Source organism: Cydia strobilella, chromosome 12, assembly GCF_947568885.1.
Source record: "Cydia strobilella chromosome 12, ilCydStro3.1, whole genome shotgun sequence".
Classification (NCBI taxonomy): Eukaryota; Metazoa; Arthropoda; class Insecta; order Lepidoptera; family Tortricidae; genus Cydia; species Cydia strobilella.
The window spans coordinates 12,808,950-12,836,509 of NC_086052.1; the positions used below are offsets into that span (position 1 = coordinate 12,808,950).

Below are 27,560 nucleotides of genomic sequence, written 5' to 3' on the forward strand. Positions count from 1 at the left end.
AAGCTCTAGGCTCCAAATTGGAGGGTTGAAAATTGTTTAATTTTTGTTCCAAAAGCTAAATAGAGTAAATAACACAAACTATACGCATTCTAACGGATTAGACTCCCCTATGAATATCCGCGCCGGTTGAGGTTGTAGTACAGTTTCCTGAGGTCCATGAGCTCCTGGTGCGTGCCGCGCTCGGCGACGCGTCCGTCGTGCACGACGCAGATGGCGTCGGCGTCCCGCACCGTGCTCAGGCGGTGCGCGATCATCACGCACGTGCGCCCGGCCTTCGCCAAGTCCAGGGCCTCTTGCACCACCTAAAAACATAATGTCGCTGATGAGTTACAAGTTAAAAGAGTTTTTCGGTCACATTGCCCGTGAGGACGGTCAGAATCTCGAACAGTTAATGGTTATTGGGAAGGTCGATGGAAGGAGACCGAGAGGTCGCAATCCGTTAAGATGGTCCGACCAAATCCGCTCAACTCTCGATACCGAGCTACATGAAGCTCTCTATGACGCCAAAGACAGACACAGATGGAAAAGCATCATCAACGAGGAATTGATGTCATCAGCAATGACAAATACGACGCGAGGAGGAGGACTTCAAAATGGTTAGATATCTGACTGATGAGTGCAATAATGATAGAGAGGCAGCCGAGGCAGGTAACAATTTTGTTATAGTTACCAAATAGGTACAACACTTTTTGTAACTACATATGTATCTGATTCGAGCACTAGTATTTAGTGCATCTCTTAAAGCACTCTTTTAATACACCTCTAAAAAATAACTTGAACACTTGCCTACAATTGCATTTTATTAAAATTTGTTGTAGGAGTTCTTCTGATTTTTTTGAACTACCTACACCTACTAGCTATTTTGCACTGATATAACTTGATATAACACTAGCATGAAAGTGAGTGGAGTATTTAAGATAAGTCTTGTATATTTATTATCATTGCATTGCACATACCTTTTCGCTCTCGGTGTCAAGTGCGCTGGTAGCTTCATCGAGCAGTAGCATTTGTGGTTTCCTTATCAATGCTCTTGCGATGGCTACTCTTTGCTTCTGTCCACCGGATAATTGAGTACCTTTTGAGCCGATATTCGTATCGTAACCCTTGAAGAAAAAACTAATAATTCAGTGCCTGTATTGGCCCGTATTAAAAAAAAACTGGCCAAGTGCGAGTCGGACTCGCGCACAAAGGGTTCCGTACCATTACGGAAAAAAACAGCAAAAAAATCACGTTTGTTGTATGGGAGCCCCATTTAAATATTTATATTATTCTGTTTTTATAGTATTTGTTGTTATAGCAGAAACAGAAATACATCATCTGTGAAAATTTCAACTGTCTAGTTATCACGGTTCATGAGATACAGTCTGGTGACAGACAGACAGACGGACAGACGGACAGCGGAGTCTTAGTAATAGGGTACCGTTTTTACCCTTTGGGTACGGAACCCTATAAAACTACCTGTTTCTACTGTTTCAGTTTGATACACAAATCGAAACTAATGAAAATTATCGATCTATCACATCTAGAACCTGCATTGCATTTATATTCCTTTATACCGGATACCGGGGGTACCTTGTACCTTATACTCGACCCCCACCTACCCCTATTAAATTTCCGAGAGTGGGTAGTACCTACCTACTCGGAAGTTTGAACCCATTTCTCAAACATTGTTTCTCCTTAACTCAATTTTTTAACGTCAAAGCGAGTCATTCACCCGTAACCTGTAGAGAACGTCGCGAACTCCTTACAAATCTTACAATGCCACGTTAACCCCACTTTGAATAACCCTAGATAGGGAAACATAATCTAATAATAAAATAAATAGCTTAAACTCACCAATGGTAGAGACGTAATGAAATTATGAATATTGGCTTGTTTAGCAGCGGCTTCGATTTCGTCTCGGCTCGGTTTGCGCGCATTGTCTCCGTAAGCAATGTTCTCGCAAATCGTGCGGTCGAATAGGATAGGCTCCTGTTGCACAAAACCGATGGTCCTTCTGGCTTCATGAAGACGAATTTTTGTTAGAGGCACGGCATCTTGAGCCTAGAATAAACGAGGTTTCTAATTCGTAATGTCCTTTTAATTTTTTAACCGCTATAGATTGCTTTAAGTTTGAATATGCAAGTTTGATATTTAGAGGCAGATAACGAAATTTCGATTTTAGCGTTTCGCGGTAGGCACTTACAGCACTCACAACTTACCACTAGGCCTTCATCAGGATCGTAGTATCTTTCGAGCAGTTGTATGACAGTGCTCTTTCCGCAACCACTTGCACCTACCAGAGCGACGGTCTTGCCCTTCTCTACTTCAAGGTTTAAGTCGTTGAGGACGCTTATCATAGGCCGTGTGGGGTATTTGAAGAATACACCTTGTAAGCTGGACTCACCAGTTCCTCTCTGTGGGAAAGACACTTTTTATGAATATACGATAATTTAATGAAAAAACCGGACAAGTGCGAGTAGGACTCGCCCACCGAGGGTTCCGTACTTTTTAGTATCTGTTGTTATAGCGGCAACAGAAATTCATCATCTGTGAAAATTTCAACTGCCGTGCATTGGTGTTCGGTACCTCAAACTCCTCAGTGGTTGAAAATTCAGGCATCGCAAATCGGTAACTGCCGTTATTATGCGCGTTTGTTTCGAACTGCCCAAATGTTGGGACGCTGTTATTTAATTCGAGGACTGGCATTATGTGGTTTTAGATTTAGTGTGATACTCGCCTAGAGAAACAGGCTGCCTTTTAAATTTTAAACCCCATTGTGTACCTAAATATGGATAGGTAGTTACTTACGAAATCCTTAACCGCCGGTTGATCTGGATCCCTGATTTTGGATTCTCTGTTCAGCAGTACAATAATACGACCAGCAGCTTTGATTCCCTTTTGGAAGTTGGGAGCAAATGCAAACGCTTGTGCCGCCGAGGACGCACCCATTAGTAACGCCTGTGCCGATCTACAGAAATAAATTGTGTTAGTTATTAATACTTAGAGACCATGCAATGTCTGTATCAAACGATTTTTGTCATTTTTTTGCAAGCAAACCATATGAGGGTAAAAGTACGGAACCCTCGGTGGACGAGTCCGACTCGCACTTGGCCGTTTTTTTTATTTATTTTTTATTTCCCCGACATAGATTTACATGATCCTCAGGACCCTTGATTGAGTCCTAAGAGAGGTAAAAATCTCAAAAATACAAAAAGGCGCTTAATAACGTAGCTTACGTACTTTTCTTACTTACTTCAAAACTACATCATAACCAACTTGGTCATATACAATGAGAGTTCCACCATAATACATGGCTGCAGCGTAAACGAAATTAAAAAGTCCTCTGGAGAGACCAAAGACGATGCCACGATAGTGCGTAGCTTTCTTGGCGAGGGCTAAGCCGGGCAATAGCTTGACACTGTATTCCGTAACGAATTGTTCTTCTCTACCAAGTGAGGCCACTGTTCGGACGTTTGCAACTGCTTCTACAGCTATCTGAAATTGTTAATAATTTTTTGATCTCTTAATATGTAAGGCCACATCCGTTCTGTATTACGACTAGGGTTCGGCTGAGACTGAAATACTAAAATGTATGTTTACAGCTTCCTTCCTTATATAAGATTGCGTACTCACCTTAGAACTGGATTCCATGGTTTTAGCTGTCCCAAATGATTGCGCACTTGCCATTCTTCCTTCCTTGTATAAGATTACGACCATAATTGGCACGCAAGTTAACGCGACCAATCCAACCCTCCATTCATATACAAGAGAAAGGACTAGAGCGAACCCAAAGGTACCAATGGCCGATAGGACTGTGCCAATTCTTTGGCCCGTGGCCTGAAAACAAATAAGATACTCTTATATGATCTATACGAATGATTCGGAATGAAATACTTGAAATAAGAATATTGTTTTAGTGCGAAATCAGAAATTGTTTTTTTTTTAAATTGGTTGGTCACTAGTAAGGTCGACAGAGCTTCTGAAGAATGGGCTATGTTATCACCGAGGGAGGATGCGGAACTACACTACACACCATAAAATAAATCATTAGGTACTGTGCAAGCATTATTCATTCTCTCAATTTTGAAATCCATTGTCTGTGTCATGGCATGGTAACACCAAACTTCGCACTGCGCAGCCGCGAAAAGAACAAGCGTTCAAATGGACCAATCAAGTTAGTCTTGATTGTCGGTTGTAAAAATGTCGGAATGTAAAAGTTTTCTCAGTGCATCAAACTAAGATTTATATTAAAAATATTGTGAGAAGTGAACTCATCTTTACCTAAAAAGATTTATAATATAACTATAAGTGTGTGTGCATAAAGATATACGCTGGGCCCGGTCGAAACATTTAAATCTGTGCATGAACAATCTAGCGCACATCGCCGTCGTCGCATGTCATCAAAGAGGTATGTGGATTCATTTTTGGTGGTTTGTGTAATGCTAGTACAGTTAAAGGTTTAACCTATGGTTTACAGTTAGCAATTATAATATCGAAGGCAAAAATACACAACATAATATGGTCCATCGAACCGGGTCATTGACCTTTAATTCGCGGTGCGGTCAATGTAAATAAATACGTGTGTTTATTTTGTGTGTTTTCAAAATGGCGAAGAACAAAACAAATTATATTCGGTTTAATATAGAATGCGACTGGTTGCAATCATCTTTTGAGATGATAAAATCCGAGATTAGTTCTAGTATTTTAGCGGCGAGATTACGAAAGTTGGAATCTCATTTCGATAAATTGACTGTGGCGTATGAGGGTTTACTTGAAAGTCTCGAGGTGGAAACCGATGGTGAAAAGATCAAAGAATATAAGGTTTGCTATAAAAATGCTGAGATGCACTATAATAATTTAGATGCGTTGTCCTTGGAAAAAATGAACTTGGAAGTCGCAGCGGCCGTGCCTTCAGCACAACGGCCACGCCTCCCACAAATCCATCTTCAGCAATTTGATGGCGATATATTTGCTTGGTCCGGGTTTATGAGTCTCTACACCTCGTTGGTCAAGTCAAGGACAGATATTTCAAAAACTGAAAAATTGCATTATTTAGTTTCAAACTTATGCAATGAACCGAAGTCATTAGTTCAACATTTGCCTATGACAGATGCTTCGCTAGATGTAGCGCTGGAAATTTTGAAGTCGCGGTATGACAATAAACGGTTGCTCGCGGATAGTCATATTTCGCGTATTTTGAATCTAATGCCTATTAAAAAACAAAGCGCATTACGGGCGCAAATATTGAATCCTTTACTTGAGTCGACACGGGCCCTTAAATCTTTGGGTTTCCCGACAGAGCACTGGAGCTTCATATTACTCCATATAAGTCTTACGAAATTATCTATTGATATTAAATCTCGGTTTGAACAAGTTTATGGAGGCGTGAAGAAGATTCCTGCATTCGAAAACTTGGTTGAATTTCTACAAAATGAATGTCAACTTATTGACACTGCTAATACGTCAGAAATAATCGCACATAAAACGGGAAAAAGCGTAAATATAATTGAACAACGCGTAAACTATGATAATTCGATTCCTAGTTTGCGGTGCGCTTTTTGTTCTGTGTCGGGACACGTTATAACAGATTGTTATAAGTTTAAAAATAGTACGCCCAGTGATCGCAAAAATTGGGTACGAAATAATAATCGCTGTTTTCGTTGTTTTGGAAACCATTCGGCGGCAACGTGTAGTCAATACATTCCTTGTGCACGATGCGGGAATATTGGACATAATTATTTAATTTGTGTGATGGAAATGAGCACACGTGACCCGGTTGAACAATATAATCGGCGTGTTCGAAATGAGCGAACTACAAATGCGGCTATACTAAGTTCTAGCACCACCGCCGCCGCCGCCGCGGACTGCATGCGTACTTGTACTTGTACGTCCGAGCGCTCCGATGCGCCAGTGACATCTATTGACAACACGGAATAGCAATTAATCACGAGTAATGTTTCTTCGAAGCCCGCTTTGCTTGAAGATGTAATTTTACCAACTGTTATCGTTAGTGTATTATCAAAAAATGCAGAATTTATTAAGACTCGAGCTCTTTTAGATTTAGGTTCTCAAACTACAGTAGTGCGGAGAGATTTTGTTGAAACTTTGGGGCTAAAGAAACATTACTCTTTTACCTCGCTATCGGGTGTCGGTGACAAAGGTAGTAATAGTAAGCATATAGTGACTCTTACTTTTCGGTCGGAACGTAAAGAAAACGTTATTTTGTCGGTAAATGCGGTGGTTTTACGGTCGCCAACGGCGTATATTGCTTCTCGGCTCGGTTTATCTAATGAATATCTTTCGGATTTCGGTTTTGAACACATGTCTAGGGTGGACATAATATTCGGTTGTGACATACTCGGTGAAATAATTGAAGGAAATAAAATCATTATACGGAAGGGTGGTCCATATGCTATCGATACAATATTTGATTTGGCGGTTTTCGGTCCATTACGTGGTATTAATCGGGAGATACCACGTAGTGTGGAATGTTTTTCGGGTGTGTCCTTGATTGACACGGTCGAGCGGTTTTGGAAAACGGAAGAGCCTCCTAAGGTTTCTATAAAGGATCCTATGGATGTGGATTGTGAGAATTTCTTTACTACTACGGTTACTCGGGGGACTGATGGTAAATATGTTGTTCGTTTACCGTTAATACCTAATCATGCGGAGTTAGGTGACTCAAAACCAAATGCGATTCGTCGGTTTATAGCTTTAGAAAAGCGCATGAAATCGCAGCCGATATTTAAAGAAAAATACAAACAGTTTATGGAGGAATATCAAGAACTTGGTCATATGAAACTTTCACACTTTGATGTGGACTCTGGTCATCAATATTTCATTTTGCCTCATCATGGAATTTTTAAGAAATCTGGGGACACTGAAAAGATTCGTGTTGTCTTTGATGGAAGTGCAAAAACAACAACTGGTGTTAGTTTAAATGATTGTTTATATTCAGGGGAAAAATTACAAAATGACATAACTACAATAATTTTAAATTTTCGGTTGCCCTTGATTGTTTTTACTACTGATGTAAAAATGATGTTTCGAATGACGTGGATTCATCCTGAAGATCGAAGATACCAGCTAATTCTTTGGAGACAGAATGAAGCTGAGCCTGTTCAATTTTTTGAACTGGCTACTAATACCTACGGGTTGAAGTCGAGTCCTTTTGTATCGATTAGGTGTCTTCACCAGCTGGCTGCGGACGAAAAGGAGCGGTTTCCGAATGCTGCCAGGCTTCTATTAGCTAACACATACGTAGACGATATCAACGGAGGAGCAGACTCCATTCAGGAAGCTGAAATGCTTATGAAGGAGCTAATCGAGATCATGCGAACTGCGGGCTATGAATTGCGAAAATGGGCATCTAATGAACCTCGCTTATTGGCTGGATTTCCCACGGATCATTGTGAAGTTCCTCGTTGTTTTGACAATGATGATAGTACTGGATTTATCAAGGTCTTAGGTATTCAGTGGAATCCATCAACGGACACGTTTACCTATAGAGTTAATTTACCTGACGAGCAAGCTACGCCTACTAGGCGCAGTATTCTTTCGTCGTTGGCAAAATTATTTGACCCACTCGGATGGATTAGTCCAGTAGTTTTCAGAGTAAAATTATTATTACAGGAGCTAGTAAGTGATGGAGCTAAACGAGTAGACTGGGATTCACCGGCACCTAGCCATATAATCGACAAATGGAATAACATTCTCTCAGACTTACTCAATTTAAAAAAACTAGTTATTCCTCGGTGTTTGAAGTTAAAGAGCGAAGTGTCATACTCTTTGCACGGTTTTTGTGACGGATCGTCTGTCGGTTATGCAGCTGCAGTATACTTGCGATCAGAATCTTGTGACGGAGAAGTTACTGTTCGCCTGGTTATTGCAAAAACAAGAATTTCTCCACTTAAAACCAAATTGACGATACCACAGACGGAATTAAGTGCCGCAACTTTGCTGGCTAAATTATTGTTTCACGTATATTTAGCACTATGTGAGCTCTCACTTACAATAACGGAAATTATCGGTTGGTGTGATAGCACGATAACTTTAGCTTGGCTAAGTATTTCACCCCATAAATTGGATGTATTTCAAGGCAACAGAGTTTCCCAGATAAATGAGCTCAATTTACCAGTTTCTTGGTTTTACATTAACAGTGATTTAAATTGTGCGGATGTTGCATCTCGTGGTTGTACAGCCGCCCAATTACTTGAACTTCCTTTGTGGTGGAGTCCAAAATGGTTAAATCAGCCTCGAGAATATTGGCCTAGTCAAACCAAGCCAGATTTTCCTGAGAACTTGCCAGGTTTACGTTCAAAATTTGTGTCTAACAGTCTAGCTTTAGGTGACTTTGATTTAGTCGAACGGTATAGTTCGTTTGAAAAATTAGTCAACGTAACTGCTCTTTTGTTTCGATTTATGAATAATTGTCGTGGTAATAAAAACATTAACAAAAATGTTTCTGTATCGGAACGTCGTTTCGCCTTGTCTCATTTGTTCCTGATGATTCAAAAGAAACATTTCTATAATCATATCGAAGATATATGTGCTGGGAAACCTATTCGAGACTCGTTACGAAAACTTAACTTATTTGTCGACGGACAAGGTTTGATTCGAGTTGGCGGACGTCTTTGTCATTCAGAACTCCCTTATTCGGCTCGACATCCCATTTTACTTCCGGGAAAAGAAAAACTCACATTTCTTTTAGTGGAACATTATCATAAGGTATATTGTCACGTAGGTGCTGACACTTTAGCTTCAATTCTAAGTCGGAATTATTGGATATTATCAATGCGATTTGTGACTAAAAATGTGACATTTAAATGCATTCCATGCTTTAAAACTGCGCCTCGACACCAACAGCCATTTATGGCAGACTTACCTGCGGATCGGGTTCGATGTTATCGAGTGTTTGAAGGAGTAGGAACGGATTTTGCAGGTCCAATCCTCATGAAGAGCAGTAGTTTAAGAAATGCCCGCATTCAAAAGTGTTATTTGTGCATTTTCGTTTGTTTGTCAACAAAGGCGGTACATTTGGAAATAGTCTCTCAACTATCAGTCGAAGCATTTGTCGCTGCTTTTACTAGGTTTGTTTCTCGAAGGGGGTTACCTTCATTGATTCGCTCTGATTGTGGTACAAATTACGTCGGGACTAACAAACATTTAAAGGAGTTATTCATATACTTAAATAATCACCACGGCGAGTTAGAACGCGATTTAATCAAAAACCAAATTACATGGCTGTTCAACCCTCCCAGTAGCCCAAATATGGGTGGATTGTTTGAAGCTGCTGTTAAATCGGCTAAAACACATATGTATCGTGTACTCGGTGATCAACGGCTTACGTTCGAATGTTTGACGACATTTTTTACTAAGGTCGAAGCTGTGATGAATTCAAGGCCTTTGTGTCCTCTTAGTTCAGATCCGACAGACTTGGAAGTTTTAACTCCTGGTCATTTCATTATCGGTCAACCACTAGTAGCTCTACCGGAATATCCATTTGAACTAACGAACATAGGGCGTTTGTCACAATTTCAACAAGTTCAAAAACTGACACAACATTTTTGGTCTCGTTTTCGCAATGAATATCTTCATACTCTACAACAGCGTCCTAAATGGACTTTACGTACGAAATCTCCGGAAATTAATGATTTAGTTTTAATAAAGGAAGATAACTATCCACCCTTACAGTGGAAATGTGGCCGCATTATTAGATTATTGCCAGGAAAAGACGGAATCAATCGTGTAGCTGAATTAAGGGTTCAAAACGGTTCTTTACTTCGGCCTGTTTCAAAACTCTGTGTATTGCCTTTGATGGATAGTTGCTAACCAAGACCTAGCTTGGTTCGGGGGGAGAATATGTGCAAGCATTATTCATTCTCTCAATTTTGAAATCCATTGTCTGTGTCATGGCATGGCAACACCAAACTTCGCACTGCGCAGCCGCGAAAAGAACAAGCGTTCAAATGGACCAATCAAGTTAGTCTTGATTGTCGGTTGTAAAAATGTCGGAATGTAAAAGTTTTCTCAGTGCATCAAACTAAGATTTATATTAAAAATATTGTGAGAAGTGAACTCATCTTTACCTAAAAAGATTTATAATATAACTATAAGTGTGTGTGCATAAAGATATACGCTGGGCCCGGTCGAAACATTTAAATCTGTGCATGAACAATCTAGCGCACATCGCCGTCGTCGCATGTCATCAAAGAGGTATGTGGATTCATTTTTGGTGGTTTGTGTAATGCTAGTACAGTTAAAGGTTTAACCTATGGTTTACAGTTAGCAATTATAATATCGAAGGCAAAAATACACAACAGGTACTGTAAAGTGTTTGCAACTCGCACCCGCGCAGAAAAGAATCCTGAAGCCGCCGCAAGTGTCTTAAGTCCATGGACTACAAAGAACCTAAGTGTAGCTTATGCTAGTTCTTGGTGTAGAAAACTTACTCCTTGCACTGAAGCTGCCTCGCCAGCCAGGCGAGCGCAGAGAGCGCCCGTGGAGTTGTCCATGTCGTCGTAAAACGCAATCTCTTGCTGCAATAGCTTTCCAAACAGCATACCACGTAGCCGCTCTGTCAGGTGTTCTCCAGCTACGCCGTACAAGAATACCTATCAAATAGTAATGTTATATTACAAAATGTATTGTCAGCAAAATAAGTGTTAATTGCGATGTTTAACGAACTGGTCGTACACATTATGAAAAGGAAGAATTGAGAAAAGACGGAAATTTGTGGAAGAAAATAATCCCCTGCTAATAATAAGGGCAAATGAAAAATGATTATATAATGTAAGTACTTTTACCGAAAATCACCAGTACCCGTACCATGTATACGCTCACGTCTAAGTAATTTATTTTCTAAACATCTCGCTCGCACTAATATGCGAGTACGAGCGAATATGCGAGAAAGTAAGTCACATTCTCGATGGCGTTTATGTCAGTGCCAAACTGGTGGTAGCCACACAGAAGTTAGAGATTGAATACTTACTTGTGTAAAGTTCGCAATTCCCGAGAAGACACCAATACCTACGAAAATAAGTGCATATCTCCGGACTTCTGCCTGGACTACATCCGGATCTGGATGAGATAGAATCTGTAAGATGACGGCTCACTTGAAACATGCGTTTCATCGAAAAATAACTGCGTACTTGGAAAATATATAAAGGGCTAAAATATATCTTACACCAATAAAATCTCCTAAAATAATAGCAAGCATTGGCATTGCAAATCCGCTTATCAAAGCACAGAGACTGGCAGCAGTGATGGATTTCCATTCTGGCTTGTTTAGTTTGAGGACTTGCAGGAATGAAACGTCATTGGCCTCGTCTTTAGCGTCAGGAATCTGGAAACAAAACGGATTTGTGAAAAAATACATTCTTTTTTAATTATTAAAGAAAGCGGATATCGTAAAATTTATTGGTGATAACGTTTGCAAAGAGTCTTCCACCTTGTTTCCACTTTTTTTTTCTCGTTTCGTTTGCAATGGATGAAATCTGAGCGGTGTAAATATGTCGCCACCATCCGGCTTCTTATTAACATTATTAAACCATTCCTTACCCACCCTTATCTTTCCGATTTACTTTGATTATTCAGAGCATGCTTCAGACCAGCTTAGTAAATGTAAAATGAATAGTAGCTACAATTACCTCAGTATTCATTGGTATAAAATCGTCTTCATCCTTTTCACTTTTGACTGAAATCTCTCGAGTTAACGATGGCCGCTTATCACCTAGAAAAATACAGCTTTATGTCACAAAGAAGTTTTGATAAATATTAATAATGAAGCGAGAGACAACTAGCGTAAATTGATTCAACTTGGATAGTATAATTTTATGGAAAAGCAAAATAAGTTCGTGTATTCGTTACCCTACTCTACCTAATTCTTCAGCGCCTGGGAATGTTTGCAGCATAACCATGTCGTAATAGTGTCCTTTGCTTCTCATTAGCTCATTGTGATTTCCTGTTTCTACGACCACTCCGCTCTTGAACACATATATTACATCAGCGTTCCGTATTGTTGACAATCTGTGGGCTACGACAATTGTAGTACGTCCTTCCTGGGCCTGTTAAAATAAAACATTTTGGCTAATGTCGGTGCTAGTTCATTTGGTCATATCGCGAGTGTCTGGTCTATATCTAATCAATTCTACAATTCAACTACTTATATTGCGGACATATGTAATACCTAATCATAAAACAGTGCAAGTCTATTAGTTTTGTGCTTATTTAAATCGTCTCGATGTATTCACTGTTTTAGATTCTGTATGTTATCATAATTAATGAAGTTTTGGTACCTTATCGAGTGCCTTTTGTACTTTCGCTTCTGACGAAGTGTCAAGAGCGCTGGTGGCCTCATCCAACAGCAAGATGCTAGGGTTGCGCACCAGAGCGCGGGCGATGGCAATACGCTGCTTTTGTCCACCTGACATTGAAGCACCGCGTTCTCCGACGAGCGTGTCATAGCCCTGTTAAATAGAGTTAGATGAATTATTAACGACACACTTTATGGCTTGTTGCCAGTCAACGAACGCTATACTTGACAGACTATCAGTCATCGTATCGACATTTCTTCTGGTGTGGATGTAAATGATGCTGGGTATAGGTTTGATGGGATAAATATGCCATTGTAGACGGGATAAACATCCAGTAAATATCCAGTAAGTGGCCGTTGGGGCGGAAAGGTTCTCGAGTCGCGACCACGTACTGGAAGACGCAGCGTGGGTAGACAAGGTGGACTGATGACCTGCTAAAGGTCGCGGTAGTCCGCTAAATGCGGGTGGCGCAAGACCGGTGATTGTGGCACTCTTTGGGGGCTTGGGGGAGGCATATGTCCAGCAGTGGACGTCCTCAGGCTGATATGATGATGATGATGATAAAATATCCAGTGCAAACCTTGGGAAGCTTCAAAATAAACTGATGCGCGTTGGCCTGCTTTGCGGCAGCCTCTATATCGGCGTCGGAGGCGTCCTCTCGGCCGTAACGGATGTTCTCGCGGACGTTCGTGTTGAACAGCACAGGTTCTTGCCCCACCAGCCCGATCTGCGCACGCAGCCACCGCACTGACAACTCTCGTACGTCATGTCCGTCAACACGCACCTGAAAATTATGTTCAATTTGGGTAGAAACTTGGGTATAAACAAGACAATTTATATATTGGTATTGGAGGATACTTACGCCAAGGCTTATTTGTCATTAGGGGGATCAGTGCTTGAATACTATTAATAAACAAATATAGGACATTTGACTTTGAGTCTACCATGGAGGGCAAAATGAAAGGAAGAAGAAGCGAAAAACCCAGGTACCTTGGATTCTGAAGGTGAGGTATAAAATCCCGTTGCCCTGCTGTCTTTAAAAGAGGTAAAGAAGATTGCAAATACAGGAAATAACTGAAAAGTTCTTATACCAAGAGCAACTGAAGCAACCAACTTAATTTCAACATATCTCACTTGATATATTCCTGGAAAAAAAAATTCGCTTCAATGTATCCAGAAGTATGTATATATTCACACTACTTACGCTTCCATCGATGACGTCATAGTATCTGGATAAGAGCTGAATGATGGTAGACTTTCCACAGCCTGAGTGCCCGACGAGCGCCACTGACTGACCTCTTTTTACTCTGAGGTCTACCGCCTTCAGCACCTTGAATGAAGTGTTTAAAAAGGTTAGTGGCAAGCATCTCATATTTCCATGTAAAATAATTCATATCGCCTAACATTGAGTTTTTCAATACCTTATCCTGGATAGATGCCGGAGTATGCCAGCCTATAGTATATTCTGCGTTTATGCAAGTACCTACCTATCTATGCACCTGTATGAGATCATGTTCATGATGCATGATAGCAGAACAGGATTATGAAAATGAAAATGAAAAAGCGTTTATTGGTTACAATATTGTGTACAGCAAATTATGGTTGGAATCTCCAAGTAAGTAAAATTATACTTGTGGCAGGAGATCCCGCTCTTCCTACCAGAGTTACATACAAAGTAACCGAACATATACTTAAAATGAATATCTTACAAACTAAACTAAAATTAATTAAAGCTAAGATATGTGCGTGTGCATGTTTGTAGTTGTGTTGGGTGTAAACACATATATATTTATTATTTATATTTATTTTTATTTATTATTTATTGTCTTTGTAAAAGTGCTTCTGTTTCCTCGTAGTCTAATTTTTTAATCCATTCGACTATAGCTTTTTTACAACTGTATAAGTGCAAAGGGTATATAGAAATAATTTTATTTATTTGATTATATAGGTGAACAGACTGGCTTGTAAATTGTCTTCTGGCATAAACAGATTTAGTAGGTGGCTTAGAAATTACATTTGTTTTCCTTCTCCGCGTTACTGTGAGGGGTTTAAATTTTATTGTTTTATGTAGCTTTAGTAGTGTAAATAGAATATAAAGTTTCCTCATAGTAAGTAGATCACAATCCTTGTACAGTTCAGTGGTTGGGTATCTGTAAGGTTTGGAGTATATAACTTTAAGAAGGCATCTTTGACCCCTTTCAGCATCAATGAATTTGGTCTTGTTTGTTCCGCCCCATACTGGGATACAATAAGTCATAACGGACTGGGCTAGAGTTAAATATAGTTGTTTAAGTAAAGCTTTAGCCGAAATATCCAAACTAACTTTCGAATCCGACCAGCTATAAACTCAATATGCGGATGCCACGAGAGCCTCTGATCTAGCATTATTCCTAAATACTTAGTGCTGCTTACTCTTTTTATTTCGTTACAATTACAATCTAAAGTATTTTGAGGGTTACAAGTGTGTATTTTCAATTTAAGAGTATCAGGTGGTTGTGTGTTTTTATACTTTGTGAAGCATATATAATTTGTTTTGGTAATATTTAGTGTTAGAAGGCAGAGATGGGCAAAATGTAATCGACTAACGATTAACGATTAAGATTACAAGAATTAATTGCGACTGACGATTGAAAACGACGATTGATCAATCTTAGTTGTATAGAGTGCAACTAATTTAGTTGCAACTAAATTAGTTGCCGATTGATTTCGGACAACTAAATTTTGTAATCGACTAATTAGTTAGACTATTTTCTCGCGACTAATGTTAGAAGCAAATTGAATAGAATACCCCGGTATGGCTATGTTGACAGACTGATTAGGACATCTTAACGGATGTTTAAAAATAAAATAGTCATGTATTACTTACGATATTTTGACCGTTTCTAAGGAGTGAGATCTGTTCTCACTATTATTTTGCTTCTAAAGTAGTGCATCTCTCTGAAATTGGATTAAATTTCTCTTATCTAAGGGTAAATAAGAACTGGGTACTTTGTGCATTAGTAAAATAACACTTAAAAAACACAATTATATAAATCAAACTTTGTATATTAAATATAAAAGCAACCATGATATGTATTTAGTTAAACTATATGAGGTTAGTCTTGCAATCGTTGCAATAATAATTAAAAGCAAAAATTATCAACAAATCAACGTTGTTTATACAATAACATGTTCATATGTGATAACATAAAACATTAAAAACCACAGTTATAATAAATCAAACTTTGTAGGTATATGAAACATTCAAAGCAAAAAGTATCAAAAAAATCAACGCTGTTTATACTGTAAGATGTTTATATGTGATAAGATAAAACATTAAAAAACACAGTTATAATAAATCAAACTTTGTATATGAAACATTCAAAGCAAAAAGTATCAAAAAATCAACGCTGTTTATACAGTAACATGTTTATATGTGATAAGATTTAAAAAATACAGTTATAATAAATCAAACTTTGTATGTATTATATTATGTATATTAAATCGTATATTAAACAACAATAATAATTTAAAGCAAAAAGTATCAAAAAATCAACGGTGTATACAGCAACATGTACCTCTATGCCTCTATGTGTACGTATATCATAACATTCTGCCATACTTAATACAAATTTGCAAAGAATGTTATTTATTTGTGACATTTACTTATTATTTAATCAGTGAGTAATATAAAAAAACTGTATAAAATTAATAAAACAGACACGATTCCAATATTGTGATAGGTTTAAAAACAAGGACAAAATCATAAATTAAGTAAATATTTTTTAATGACACGTTGAAAACAAAATAGACCGCGTAGATAATAAACAACATGCAGATGTGTCATTCAATAGAACGTGTTATTTTTAGAAGATGCGTCGGCACTTGCACCAAAATGCAACAAACAACTTCCAGGTAAGTAGGATTATCCCATTGTTTTGTCACCGCGTGACACTAAAAAGAGTTTTACTATTGTCAGAGACAGCAAAATATTGATAGACTCTATGTCTAAGATTTACTCAGTATCGTATAAATCAAAGTATTAATAATGCACCAACCTACTTTATTGTTTGCGATTTGTAAACAATGCAGTTTTTCGCTATTTGTCGTTATTACCAATATATCGTTATAATAATATTATGGCATTATTTGCATTGTCATTCAAGCATTTCAAATTAAACGTGTATACATAATTTTAGCTCAATCGGATGAAGATATCTGCTTCAAAATAAGTCGCAAAATTCTACCCAAACTAACATAGTTACAACATACGAGTACCTCCGTATGTTACATACGTACTTGTAGTTACATATTGCAAGATAAAAAATGCAAAAACGGGCGACTACGTAGTTTTAATATAGATTTAATCGTGAAATTTAGTCGATTGAAACTAAAACTAATTTAGTTGTTAGTCGAACATTCTCACAACTAATTTAATCGCAACTAAATTAATCGCGATTAAAAAATGACGATTGATATTTTTAATCGATTGATTAGTTAACTAAAAGATTAATCGATTAATGCCCATCTCTGTTAGAAGGTTAGCATTCAACCATGAAAATATATGCTGAAGACCTTGTTCAGCTTTATCAAAAACGCCAGCCCAGGTACTATCGTTAAAAATAACCACAGTGTCATCTGCGTAAGAGAAAATCTCTCCTCCGTCAATGCCAAGATTTGACAAATCGTTGATATATGTTAGAAACATAGTTGGGCCTAGCACACTTCCCTGAGGGACGCCATACGTGATATCACTTTTTGTACTAACATGATCTTAACAATTTGGCAGCGACCGCGGAGGTAGTTATCCAAGAGCTGTAGAGGTTAAAGTTGTTATTATTTAGCCATGATGTCACCTTCTTCACAATACCAGTAATGATGAAACAGCAATATTTATCCATACTTCCATACTATCCATACTAATATTATAAATGCGAAAGTCTGTCTGTCTGTCTGTCTGTCTGTGTTACCTCTTCACGCTTAAACAGCTGAAACGATTTAGTTGAAATTTGGTATACAGATAGTTTGAGCCCCGGGTAAGGACATAGGATACTTTTTATCCCAGAACTCACCCCTCAAGGGGGTGAAAAGGGGGGGTGGAAATTTGTATGGGGAATTGATAACCGCTGAACCGATTTAGATGAAACTTGGTATCGGGATAGTTTGAGCTGTGGGAAAGGATATAGAATAACTTTTATCCCGGAAATCATCCCTTAAGTGTATAAAAAATGGGATGGAAATGTATAGTGTGGACCAATTTGGGGGTGAAAAAAGGATGGATTAAAGAGCAGATTTGTTTAAGAATTAAGGTACCCAAATTACTAATTCCACGCAGACGAAGTCGCAGGCAAAAGCTAGTTATGAATAAAACATTATCGAAATAATTATTTTTAGGTCTAGATACCCTAATCTGGTATACTGATATAGCAAATTTATTACGAGCAGAATAATATTTTCTGTCTGATTCATGCATTTTTCCAAACATTATTTTTTAATTATATCAGTATTAGTGATAATCTAGCACGTGTATAATATTCTTAGAGCATAGATAAAACAAACTGATAGGATTATGAATAGTGATAACGCTAAGTCAGCCCTTGAAACGAACAATGATAGTTAAAAATATTGTCTCCGGTTACCGCGATAGTTGAAATATCAATTGAAGGTGTGCAATTTATAGAGCTCTGAGTTTGGTGTGATATAATACATAAATTGAATTTATGTATTATTTATTTATTGTATTGTAAAATGTACAATACATATTAATAATAATTAATATAATTATACACACATTATGGCAGTACATTGGGGAAGGTAACAAAGGGTTGGGAGTTGGGAAACGACTATGTGATGCGGTTTCTCAAACAGTCCATTGCATTAGCCATCCGATTACCACTGTAAGTAAAGTAAGCTTATGCTTACAACAGTGTTCCGAGTCTTAGCGTGTATAGCTCGATACATATGTAAATAAGCACCCATTTAGGTACCTATAATAAGTTTCACGCGAGTTTAGCATAAACTTTAAGATTTAAGCTTAAGAGTCCCCGGCACGCTCGGCCGAATTGCACCTTCCCATACAAACGTAGTTCCGCTCTCATTTTAAAACTACGTGTTGGATTCTAATGGAACTTTGCACATACAATGACATGAGGTACATCTAGGTCTGAAATTAGTTTATATAGCTCCAGTTTATAAAACAAACGAAATAGAGCAAAAAAAGTTTTGTATGAAAAACTTAAATTCGCTGTATTTTTTTAACTATGGTATCTGAAGCTACATAAACTAATTACAGACAGTTATACCTTATCCTATTATAAGTACAAAGTTTCAGAGCTATCTAGCTAGTCGTTTTAAAATGAGAGCGGAACTACGTTTGTATGGAGAACCGAGCTTGCCGGAGACCAATAATAAGTATTCACTTTTAAGCGAGTTTTAAACTTTTTAATAATACGTTCTATTATACCTCCCATACAATGTATATAGGTATTATTATATAGGTAAGGAAATCGATTTATGGAGTAAGAACTCCATCAAGCTTCATTATTTTTCTATTATATGGTCGGTACTGACACTGCTGACCCAATTACCGCGTTGAAGAGTTTTATTTGGGAAACATTGCGGGTTTGAATTGACTAATAATGATGATCATACTAAATATTACTCACTGGGACATCAGGTCTTGAAGGATAATGGAAGAAGACGTTCTTCAACTCGATGTCGCCGTCAATGGAACTGGGGGTGACACCGCGGTTCAGCAGTGGGTTGATCGAAGGCACATTGTCGATTACAAAGAAGATCTGCGCGCCGGCACCCTTTGCTATCCCGAATACTTCCATCAGAGTAGACGATATGCCGAAATTGGCTGATCCCATCATGACTCCAAAAAATACCTAAGCGGAAATGATTTCAATTTATAATACCTATACATGTGTTATAAAAAAGTACCTATGTGTTTGGTGTAAGGTGATTAAGTATATGTACGTCGTAAAGAACTTACTGCAATCATAGTTTCCACATCGTAGTTCTCCTCAGGGTCCGAAAGAAGTTGATAACCGAACCAGAACGATAGAGCATATGCGCAGAAAATGCAAAAGAACAGTGTTCCCATTGCCATGCCGTTGAATAACCCTGCAAGGAGTGCTCGTTTTGTATTTTAACTTATTAATAAATATTCAATTATTTCCTTTTAGTTTACTGTACTATGAACACCGCTCGCAGGGGCCAAAACATAACATAAAAACACACTTAAATACATAATAACTCAAAACCAACAATCAAAACGACAGATGTTGTATTGGCCCCAAGAGCTAAATTCAGGCATCGGACCTCAAGACTACATTGGTCCTTTAAATATGTTTGAACTTTGAACAGTTTGCCGCTATGCATGGAATCTTTCTGTGGGGTGAATTGGAGTTATGTTATTGATGAAGATGAATACCTTTCTTAATATTTATTCTTCTTACGTCTTGCAAGTGCCCTTGATATCTTTCTATTTCTTTTTGCTGTCCACTAAACGCGTAAACCGTGCGGACTGCGCTAATGACTTCTTCGGCTATAGATCCTGCTTTTCCTGATGCTTTAGCTTCCTTTTTTGATAGTTTAGAAGCTATCTGCAATGTTATAATGTCGATTAATCCTTTCCAACTTGTTCTGATTGATAAAGTATTTCACCAGGGCTTACTCGGCTATTCTAAATTGTATGCAGTCTAATATGCAGAGATCGGTGTTCAACAGAAAATTTTGAGCACAAAACTGACCACGCTGAAACTTGACATAGCGCGTACGTAAAAATGTAATCTTGTGCGTTGCTATTTTCGTATATCTCGCTGCGAAAACGCTGTTGTAGCTCCACTGTGGTCGCCTGGTCGGCCCTTCAACTTGTATAATACATTTTTGAGTATATTTACCAATCCGGCTAGTCCAACGAGAAACAGAGTCACTGGAAAGGATATCAAACACAGCAGTGCTAGTTTCCAACCCTTTATTAAAGCCATAGTTATGGAACTGATGAAAGCTGATTGGAAGAATATAAATGTGCCCAATTTTTCCCCCATTCCGTCTTCAACTTTTACCACATCGCTGCGAACAAAAGATATAATAATTAGCAAATGCTGGTCCGGGTTCTAACTTCATTAGTAGCAGTATTTAATATTTTCTTAGCAACACCTACTCGGACATTTTAGAAGCAAAATCCCCTGTTTGATGAGTATCGAAATATTCAAAATCTTGATTTAATGCTGCTTTCAAGTATTCCTGTCGCATTTTGAAGACCTGCAATTAAAGGACGGTTAAAAAGGATTATCTTATTAGTTAATAATTAATAATAATAATTAGGCCTTTTATTTCCAATAGATTCTATCCTAATAAGATTACATTCATGCATAAATATATTAATTACATTAAAATCATATCATAAACTTAACACATCATTCACTATTCACGTATCAAGTTTAGTAGTAGATTCGTAGCATCAAAGATAGATATAACTCCGTAATAGATGTATACAGTGTAGCATTTAATAGGTATTTCTATTTAATAGTATTAGAAGTTCATTTACATATAGGATGTGATAATTTTAACTAAGTATTTATTTATTATAATTGTTTTCTTATTTCTATTGGGCTGTCCATTTTTGGACATAGGCCTCCTCCCTCCTGTGCCACTCGTTCCTGTCGGCGGCTACTCGAGTCCAGGTGATGCCCGCCTCGGCGACGATGTCGTCTCGCCAGCGTCGCCGCGGAAGATACGCGACACGCGTGCCGCGTGACGCTGCGCGGCCTGCGCGGGTACCAGTGCAGGATTTTCTCGCTCCATCGTCCGTCATTAGTGCGAGCCGTGTGCCCAGCCCATCGCCATTTTAATCTGCAAGCCATTTCCGCTGCATCTATTATCTTTGTGCGACGGCGGATATCTGAACTGCGTACTCTATCTGTTAACTTAAGATTTAGCATACTTCTTTCGGCTGATCTTTGAAACACTTTGAGTTTGTGCACAATTTCTTTAGCTAATGGCCATGTTTGGCATCCATACAATAAAGTGGGCGTTACTACCGAGTCCATGACTTTTTTCTTTAATTTTATGTCAAATTTAGACTTAAATATGTGTTTGTACGACCAGTACGCCTGCCAGGCTTGTTTAATTCGTCTCTCGACTTCTTGAACCGGGTCGCGATCCTTGACAGTTATATTTTGACCAAGGTATAGGTATTCTTTAACGAATTCTATATCTTTGGATGATATTGTCGTAGATTTAACGTCGCCGTTAGTCATAATACATGTCTTTTCGGAGTTCATTTCTAAACCACATTTTTAGAAGAACCACCTAATAACCAGAAGCACCTAATGTTTACGCGACAAGGTTTTATAGGTAAATCATTAAAAATTCGCCTATAGGTATCGTCATTAATACAGGACAGAGCCGATCCCGTATCGACCTCCATCTGCAAGGGCCTATTCTGTACTAAAAGTGACATACACACCGGTTTATAGTTTGTCAAGGACATCTGATACATAGGTTCTTCATCATCGTAATCACCATCATCATCACTATCAGCAACAGTCTTGCCCGACTGCTCCGAAGTGGTAGTCTCGTCGACTGGCTCCTGCATCCAGTAGGCACCAGTAACCCTGCGCCCGCGCGCGCCGCCTCGTCCGCGGCCGCCGCGCCCGCGCCGCCCGCCGCCGGTCACGCTCGCCCCGCGTGACGCGCGGATTGGGGGATCCTCCCCCAATTCATTTCGTCATCTTAGATTCGGTTCTTGATTTTCAGGACACATTCTCCGCAAGTGACCGACCCTTTTACATAAACTGCAATCATAGTTGCGGAATTTACAGTTTTCCATTTTATGTTGAGTATCACCACAGGCCATGCATTTAAACATTATATTTATTTTGTTCACATCGATGGGAGTGCTCGGGTTTTGGTCTACTGCGCTGGCATCACGTTCGGCCGCCTCCAAAGTGCACGCCATTTTCACCGCCTTGCCGTAGGTTAATTTATCGTCCTCCGCGAAAAGTCGTTGCCGCGTATTTTCACTTCTTATGCCGCACACTAGCTGGTCATGTAAATTGTCTTCTAAAGTCGTTTTAAAGTCACAATGTAAAGATAACTTTTTAAGTTCCGCCACGTAATCCGCTACTGGTTCGCCCTCCATTTGCCGTCGCTGCCGGAATTTATATCGTTCGGCCAAAATAGAAGGTTAAGGTTGCAGATGTTTTTTAAGTAAGTCGACGGCGTCCGCGTAAGTTAATGCTGAGGGCTTCTTCGGACTCGCCAAGGTTGATAATAACTCGTAGGCCTCCTCTCCCATGACCGCAATCAACGTGGCTAACTTAACGGTATCGTCCACCTTGTTCGCAAGGAAGTACATCTCCACTCGCTCGGAATATGCAGTCCAATTGCCACTTTTCATATCAAATTCACGTAACTTTCCCACTGACATTGTTTTAAACTTGTTGAATCACGATTATACTGTCTTTTTCGAATTATTTTTACCTCGTTCGCCACTGACAAATAAAAGACGTATTGAACGCGCACCATTTATTCTGAGACAAAGAATACCCCGCTACCCACATATGGGTTATTGTTAGGATACCTACATATACAACACTTTCATGTTGTAAAGTTTTCAGCATGTATGCTGCTGCGAAGCGTAGGTGATGAAACCGTACAGAAATACCACAGTTTTTCCAGTCTAGTCTTCGAAATATGTATTCTAGGAGAGCCGTAAATAAGTTGGGCGAGCTTGGGTCTCCTTGTCTTACGCCACGTTTAATTTCGAAATACTCTCCTTTCTTTTCTAATTTAATAAGAGACTTTCCCCTGCTGTATATTTCTAATAGAATATTTATATATTTGCTGTCGACGCCCTGTTCATCTAGCGCGATCCATATAACTTTTCATGTGAAGTAGTGTCAAAAGCTTTCGTGTAGTCCACGAAAGCTATGTAGAGTCGCTTGTTGTATTCACTATACTTCTCTATTACTTGTTGTAGAGTGAAAATGTGGTCGATTGTCGAGTAGTTGCGTCTTAACCCTGCTTGCTCTACAGGTTGTTCAAAATCTAGTGTTTTGCGTATTCTGTTTAAGATTATAGTCGTAAATAGTTTATACGTCGATTGGAGCAGACTTATAGGGCGGTAATTATTTATTTTACATGGATCTCCTTTTTTAAATATTAGTGTAATAGTAGATGTTTCCCATTCTCTAAGTATTATTTCCTGTTTAATTATTTCATTGAATAGAGCTGTCCGATGAGGAGTTAAGGGTTCTACTATTGCCTTCAGGATGTCGTTAGTTACGCCGTCTTCGCCAGGGCTTTTCATATTTTTCAATGTATTTATAGCACAATGTATTTCGCTTTCTAATAGCGGCGCTATATTGTTCTTTGTCCGTCTCTCGGAGTAGAGTCTTTGTTTTCAGAGTATAGAGTTTTGTAAAATGTAGTTATATATATCTTATTAGTTAGACCAAGATAAGTCTGCAACGATTTTGATAGCACACGCAGTACAAGTGTTATTTATACGTCACAATTTCATAGAAGTTTGACGTTTAAAATTGCACTGCGTGTGCTATCAAAACCGTTGCAGACTTATCTTGGTCTAACCCTAACTCCATTGAAATGTATCTCTGTTCTGACTCCTGACATTCTGAATTTGACATTCTGAACTATTTTGGGATGGCATCATGGCGTTTTATATTTTGAGATGGATTTGATTATCTATCGTTTAAAATATATTTAGTCTCCAGAAAGAGCAGACGCCTTCAAGGTGAGCGTATATATAATGCTTGATAGTAATAATAGTTACCTGATTATAAGCGGCTAAGTTCATTAGAACCGTAGCAGCATAGGATAGGATCACAAGTACCACGCCCAAAGAACAGTTGTATGTGGCAAAGTTCCGGATCGCTTTGAGGAAAGCTTCCTCATCAGGGGCACCCATCATTACCGAAATACCGTAGTCTACCATGCTTTGGAGCAAGGAAGAGAACAGCAATGTGTTGAAGGGCGTCGTGGTCCCGGCCAGCATTGAACATATTATCGCCAAAAATATGAAGATTTTGTCTTTTGTGGTCGCGAATCGATACTGAAAATAAATAGCGAAGAATATCATCAACAGCCTGAGCCTGTGGATGTTGGACCGGATATCCGTGAAACATTGGTTTACGGTACCCTGAGACTGATTTTCGTAATGCAGCTATTTAAAGGGCGCCCATCCATTCGCAATTTTGAAGCATCTCTTATTTTTTTGTTGTTAACACATTAATGTATCACGCTCAAAACAATAAAAAAAACTTACTAATGTGAAAAACGATATGCTAGGTACATCTTCTTTTACTTCGCTTTCAGGTGCACTGAAAAAAAAAGAAAAAAATCCATGCAATATTTTCTTTCTTTTAATTCATTCTAGTGTCTGCGCGCTAAACAGCGCTCAAAAATCGATTTGGGCTGTTGACGCAACTACTTACGATAACTGTAGGCGTTAGATATGGACATCTAAGCGCCATCGCCACTTGCACCATTGTACTGGTAACGATGGTAACTCCAGGTTTAACCGGTTAACCCCGGGTTAGTGGGATGGTGCAAGTGGCCCTAAGAGGTTATTTGGAAAGTAGTTCGTACTTTCCAAATAAGATACCTAATGGAAATTTCATTAGAAAATGCATGATTACGACAATAGGGTTGTGTCCACATGTTGAATTTTATAACTAAATCTAGTTAAATAGATAGAAAATGAGCAAAATCACAATAAATTGGAAACTTAAAAAATATATGGGAATAGGTAACAATAATAAATAAATAGAAGACTTCAAAGTAAAAAAAAACTTCCAAACAGGAAAAAATAATGGTACCATTTGATTCCTTACATTTTATTAAAAATATATTGTATTGCATCAATATACATAAACGTAATATTTCACCGACAAAATCGCAATTTCCTTGTTTTCCAGCACGGCTTCTAAGTAATAGCGACCTTACATGCTGACGACACGATGTAACGCCAATTTTTTAGAAGCGTTTCGTCAGTAAAGTGCGGGTGCCAGACTTTGACCATCATTTGTGACTTTTGTATTGCTTTAAGACAATGGGTCCCAATGGTCCCATACAGTCATATGATCCTCAAAACAAACCTGATCGACTGATACCATTAGTAAAAAATTGTGGAATACCCTATTGCGACTTAAATACCTGTGATGTGATAAGAATATTAAAAATAAGCTAACTGCATGGCATTTACAATGACAAAGTGTGGTAAATAATGTCATGACACTCCACTTTATTCTGTTCAAGTCGGTGCAAAGTTAGCTTAGACGGCCTTTATGTCAGGCTTATTTTAATTTAATTATAGGATATGAATTCGATCCGTATACACGGTATACAATCCATTATCTGTGTAATCCAGATCGAATTCATATCCTAAAAATTAGATAGAGACTTTGTTGGTAAGTGCGGTAAATTGTTATTGTTGTGTTGCATTTAAATTTAGGTACAACGTATAATATAATACAATGATAATACATGACATAGAGCTTGTTCTGTATCATCAATTGTTTTTAACTAGTTTAAATGAAGAGCCCATTGAGACTGGAGATATCTTACATTATCTTGATAGGAAGGAATGCATTGAAATAACATAAAACAATAAACGTGTGACTGGCTGAAAACAGAAACACTAACACTTAAGGAGTGTCTTTCCAAAAGATCCTTTTTTTGTATGGTTTTCATAAAGAAATAATCCCTTTTAATACACTCCACACTTGATTTACTCGCTACGCTGTGCGCTGTGCGGTCAATTATGGCTGGCGCAGCATATGCTGAGCCCGTTCCTTAATTTTGTCGCGCATGCCAATTGCTAATGTTATTTGTAAATATATTCCTGAAATCTCTCTTTCTTTATTTTCATATTCTTACTTATATAAATAAATTTAAAATAAAACGGCTACCGGAGTTCCAAGTCATACTGGAAATTCACCAGTAACGATGCGTTATCCCATTTTTTTTTCTTAGCCTATTTGAGTGTCCCACTGCTGGGCAAAGGCCTCTCCCCTGGTTCTCCATAACTCCCGATTTTGTGCTTCCTCCGGCCAGTTATTGCAAAGGAAGGTGGGCTTACTCGACGAAACACGCAAGACACGCTCTTATGTCTACAAATAACATTATTTTTGCAAGTGACTGTACAGATATAATGTTGTGCAATGAAAATACGCAAATCAGACCACTTAATTAATACGAATGCCAATACTTACTACTCCTTTTCCGAATCTGCTTTTCCATTTGTAAACTGCACGTTTGAGAGATCTGTCTTGTTTATTTGCTTCGGTCTGTGGTCTTCACCAAATTTATAAGTGCCGGAGCGCTTCATTTTAATTTTTCACATCAAATTAAATCACTACTAACACTGTTATTGTTCATTTATTGATATATTATGAAGAAAGAACTATTTCACACGTAAATTTAATAATAGTGAATAAAATTTATAAAAAAATAAGCGCCACGTCCGTGGCGTCCCAATCACAACTACGCGATATCGGTATCACCTGCCATTATATGATAAAATATATCTGAAGTGCGTACGTATATCCCGTTTATGCTTACATATTATCATAAACACGGAAAGCCCATATTTCTGCATTAGTGAATTAGCCATTTAATATAGGTAACAAAAAACCGATAAATGTATCAAAACAAAACGAACTTTATGCGCGCGAGATGTGTGAAGAGTGTGTGTAGGTTAGGTACAACTTACAAGATACTGCCAAAATACGCGCTGCTACCGAAATAGATCCCCTGAAATTAATACATTTACGAACACAACCGTTGCTAAACCTTTTTAGGGTTCCGTAGTCAACTAGGAACCCTTATAGTTTCGCCATGTTCGTCTGTCCGAGGCTTTGCTCCGTGATCGTTAGTGCTAGAACTGTTTTAACTGTACATGAGGTACATGGTACATGAGGTTGAGCTATAGGAAAAAGTTATACACACTACCTACCTAGTACCTAGTTCGTCCCGAATTGAGAACTAGCGGTTCGCCGAAAACTATATACTTAGTGTTAGGGAATGCAGGTTAAAAATTCAATATACATGCAATGCACTTCTAACTTATTTTGCAAGTAAAAAAAAAGTTGGCGGCTACGAGAACAAAAGCAGATAATAGTATTGTAATAATACAATGCCATTGTTAGCACAGGTAAGTGAATGAGCTCAGTTGAAATGATTTAAACTATACTCACGTTCCCTACTGTACCTATATTTTAGTAATTTTTTTACTTGATTGTAAATTTATCA

General features: G+C 38.4%; 1 protein-coding gene across 1 annotated transcript; it reads right to left on the reverse strand.

Annotated features, from left to right (window-relative positions):
• Position 1: 1 nt before the first annotated feature.
• On the reverse strand, positions 2 to 26,945 carry LOC134746163 (ATP-dependent translocase ABCB1). Its single transcript, XM_063680467.1, has 23 exons — positions 26,525 to 26,945; positions 24,574 to 24,628; positions 24,082 to 24,360; positions 20,446 to 20,546; positions 20,183 to 20,354; positions 19,714 to 19,885; positions 19,273 to 19,403; positions 18,941 to 19,165; positions 13,501 to 13,626; positions 12,877 to 13,080; positions 12,279 to 12,449; positions 11,861 to 12,047; positions 11,631 to 11,713; positions 11,168 to 11,326; positions 10,973 to 11,077; positions 10,434 to 10,595; positions 3,616 to 3,819; positions 3,236 to 3,477; positions 2,791 to 2,950; positions 2,202 to 2,396; positions 1,837 to 2,043; positions 957 to 1,103; positions 2 to 302 (listed from the first exon to the last, which is right to left on the reverse strand). Exons 1-23 carry the CDS (start codon positions 26,635 to 26,637, stop codon positions 108 to 110), a joined length of 3,795 nt encoding a protein of 1,264 aa, XP_063536537.1. The 5' UTR covers positions 26,638 to 26,945; the 3' UTR covers positions 2 to 107.
• Between the last annotated feature and the right edge of the window lie 615 nt (positions 26,946 to 27,560).

What these genes read in the sequence shown, in the direction of transcription:
- LOC134746163 (XM_063680467.1), bottom strand. Translation starts at nt 26,637, where the DNA reads ATGAAGCGCTCCGGCACTTATAAATTTGGTGAAGACCACAGACCGAAG. An exon ending in AAGAATAAATATTAAGAAAG is followed by an intron (nt 19,404 to 19,713) that starts GTATTCATCTTC and finishes CACTCCTTGCAG; the next exon opens with GGTTATTCAACGGCATGGCA. An exon ending in ATGACGTCATCGATGGAAGC is followed by an intron (nt 13,081 to 13,500) that starts GTAAGTAGTGTG and finishes CATAATTTTCAG; the next exon opens with GTGCGTGTTGACGGACATGA.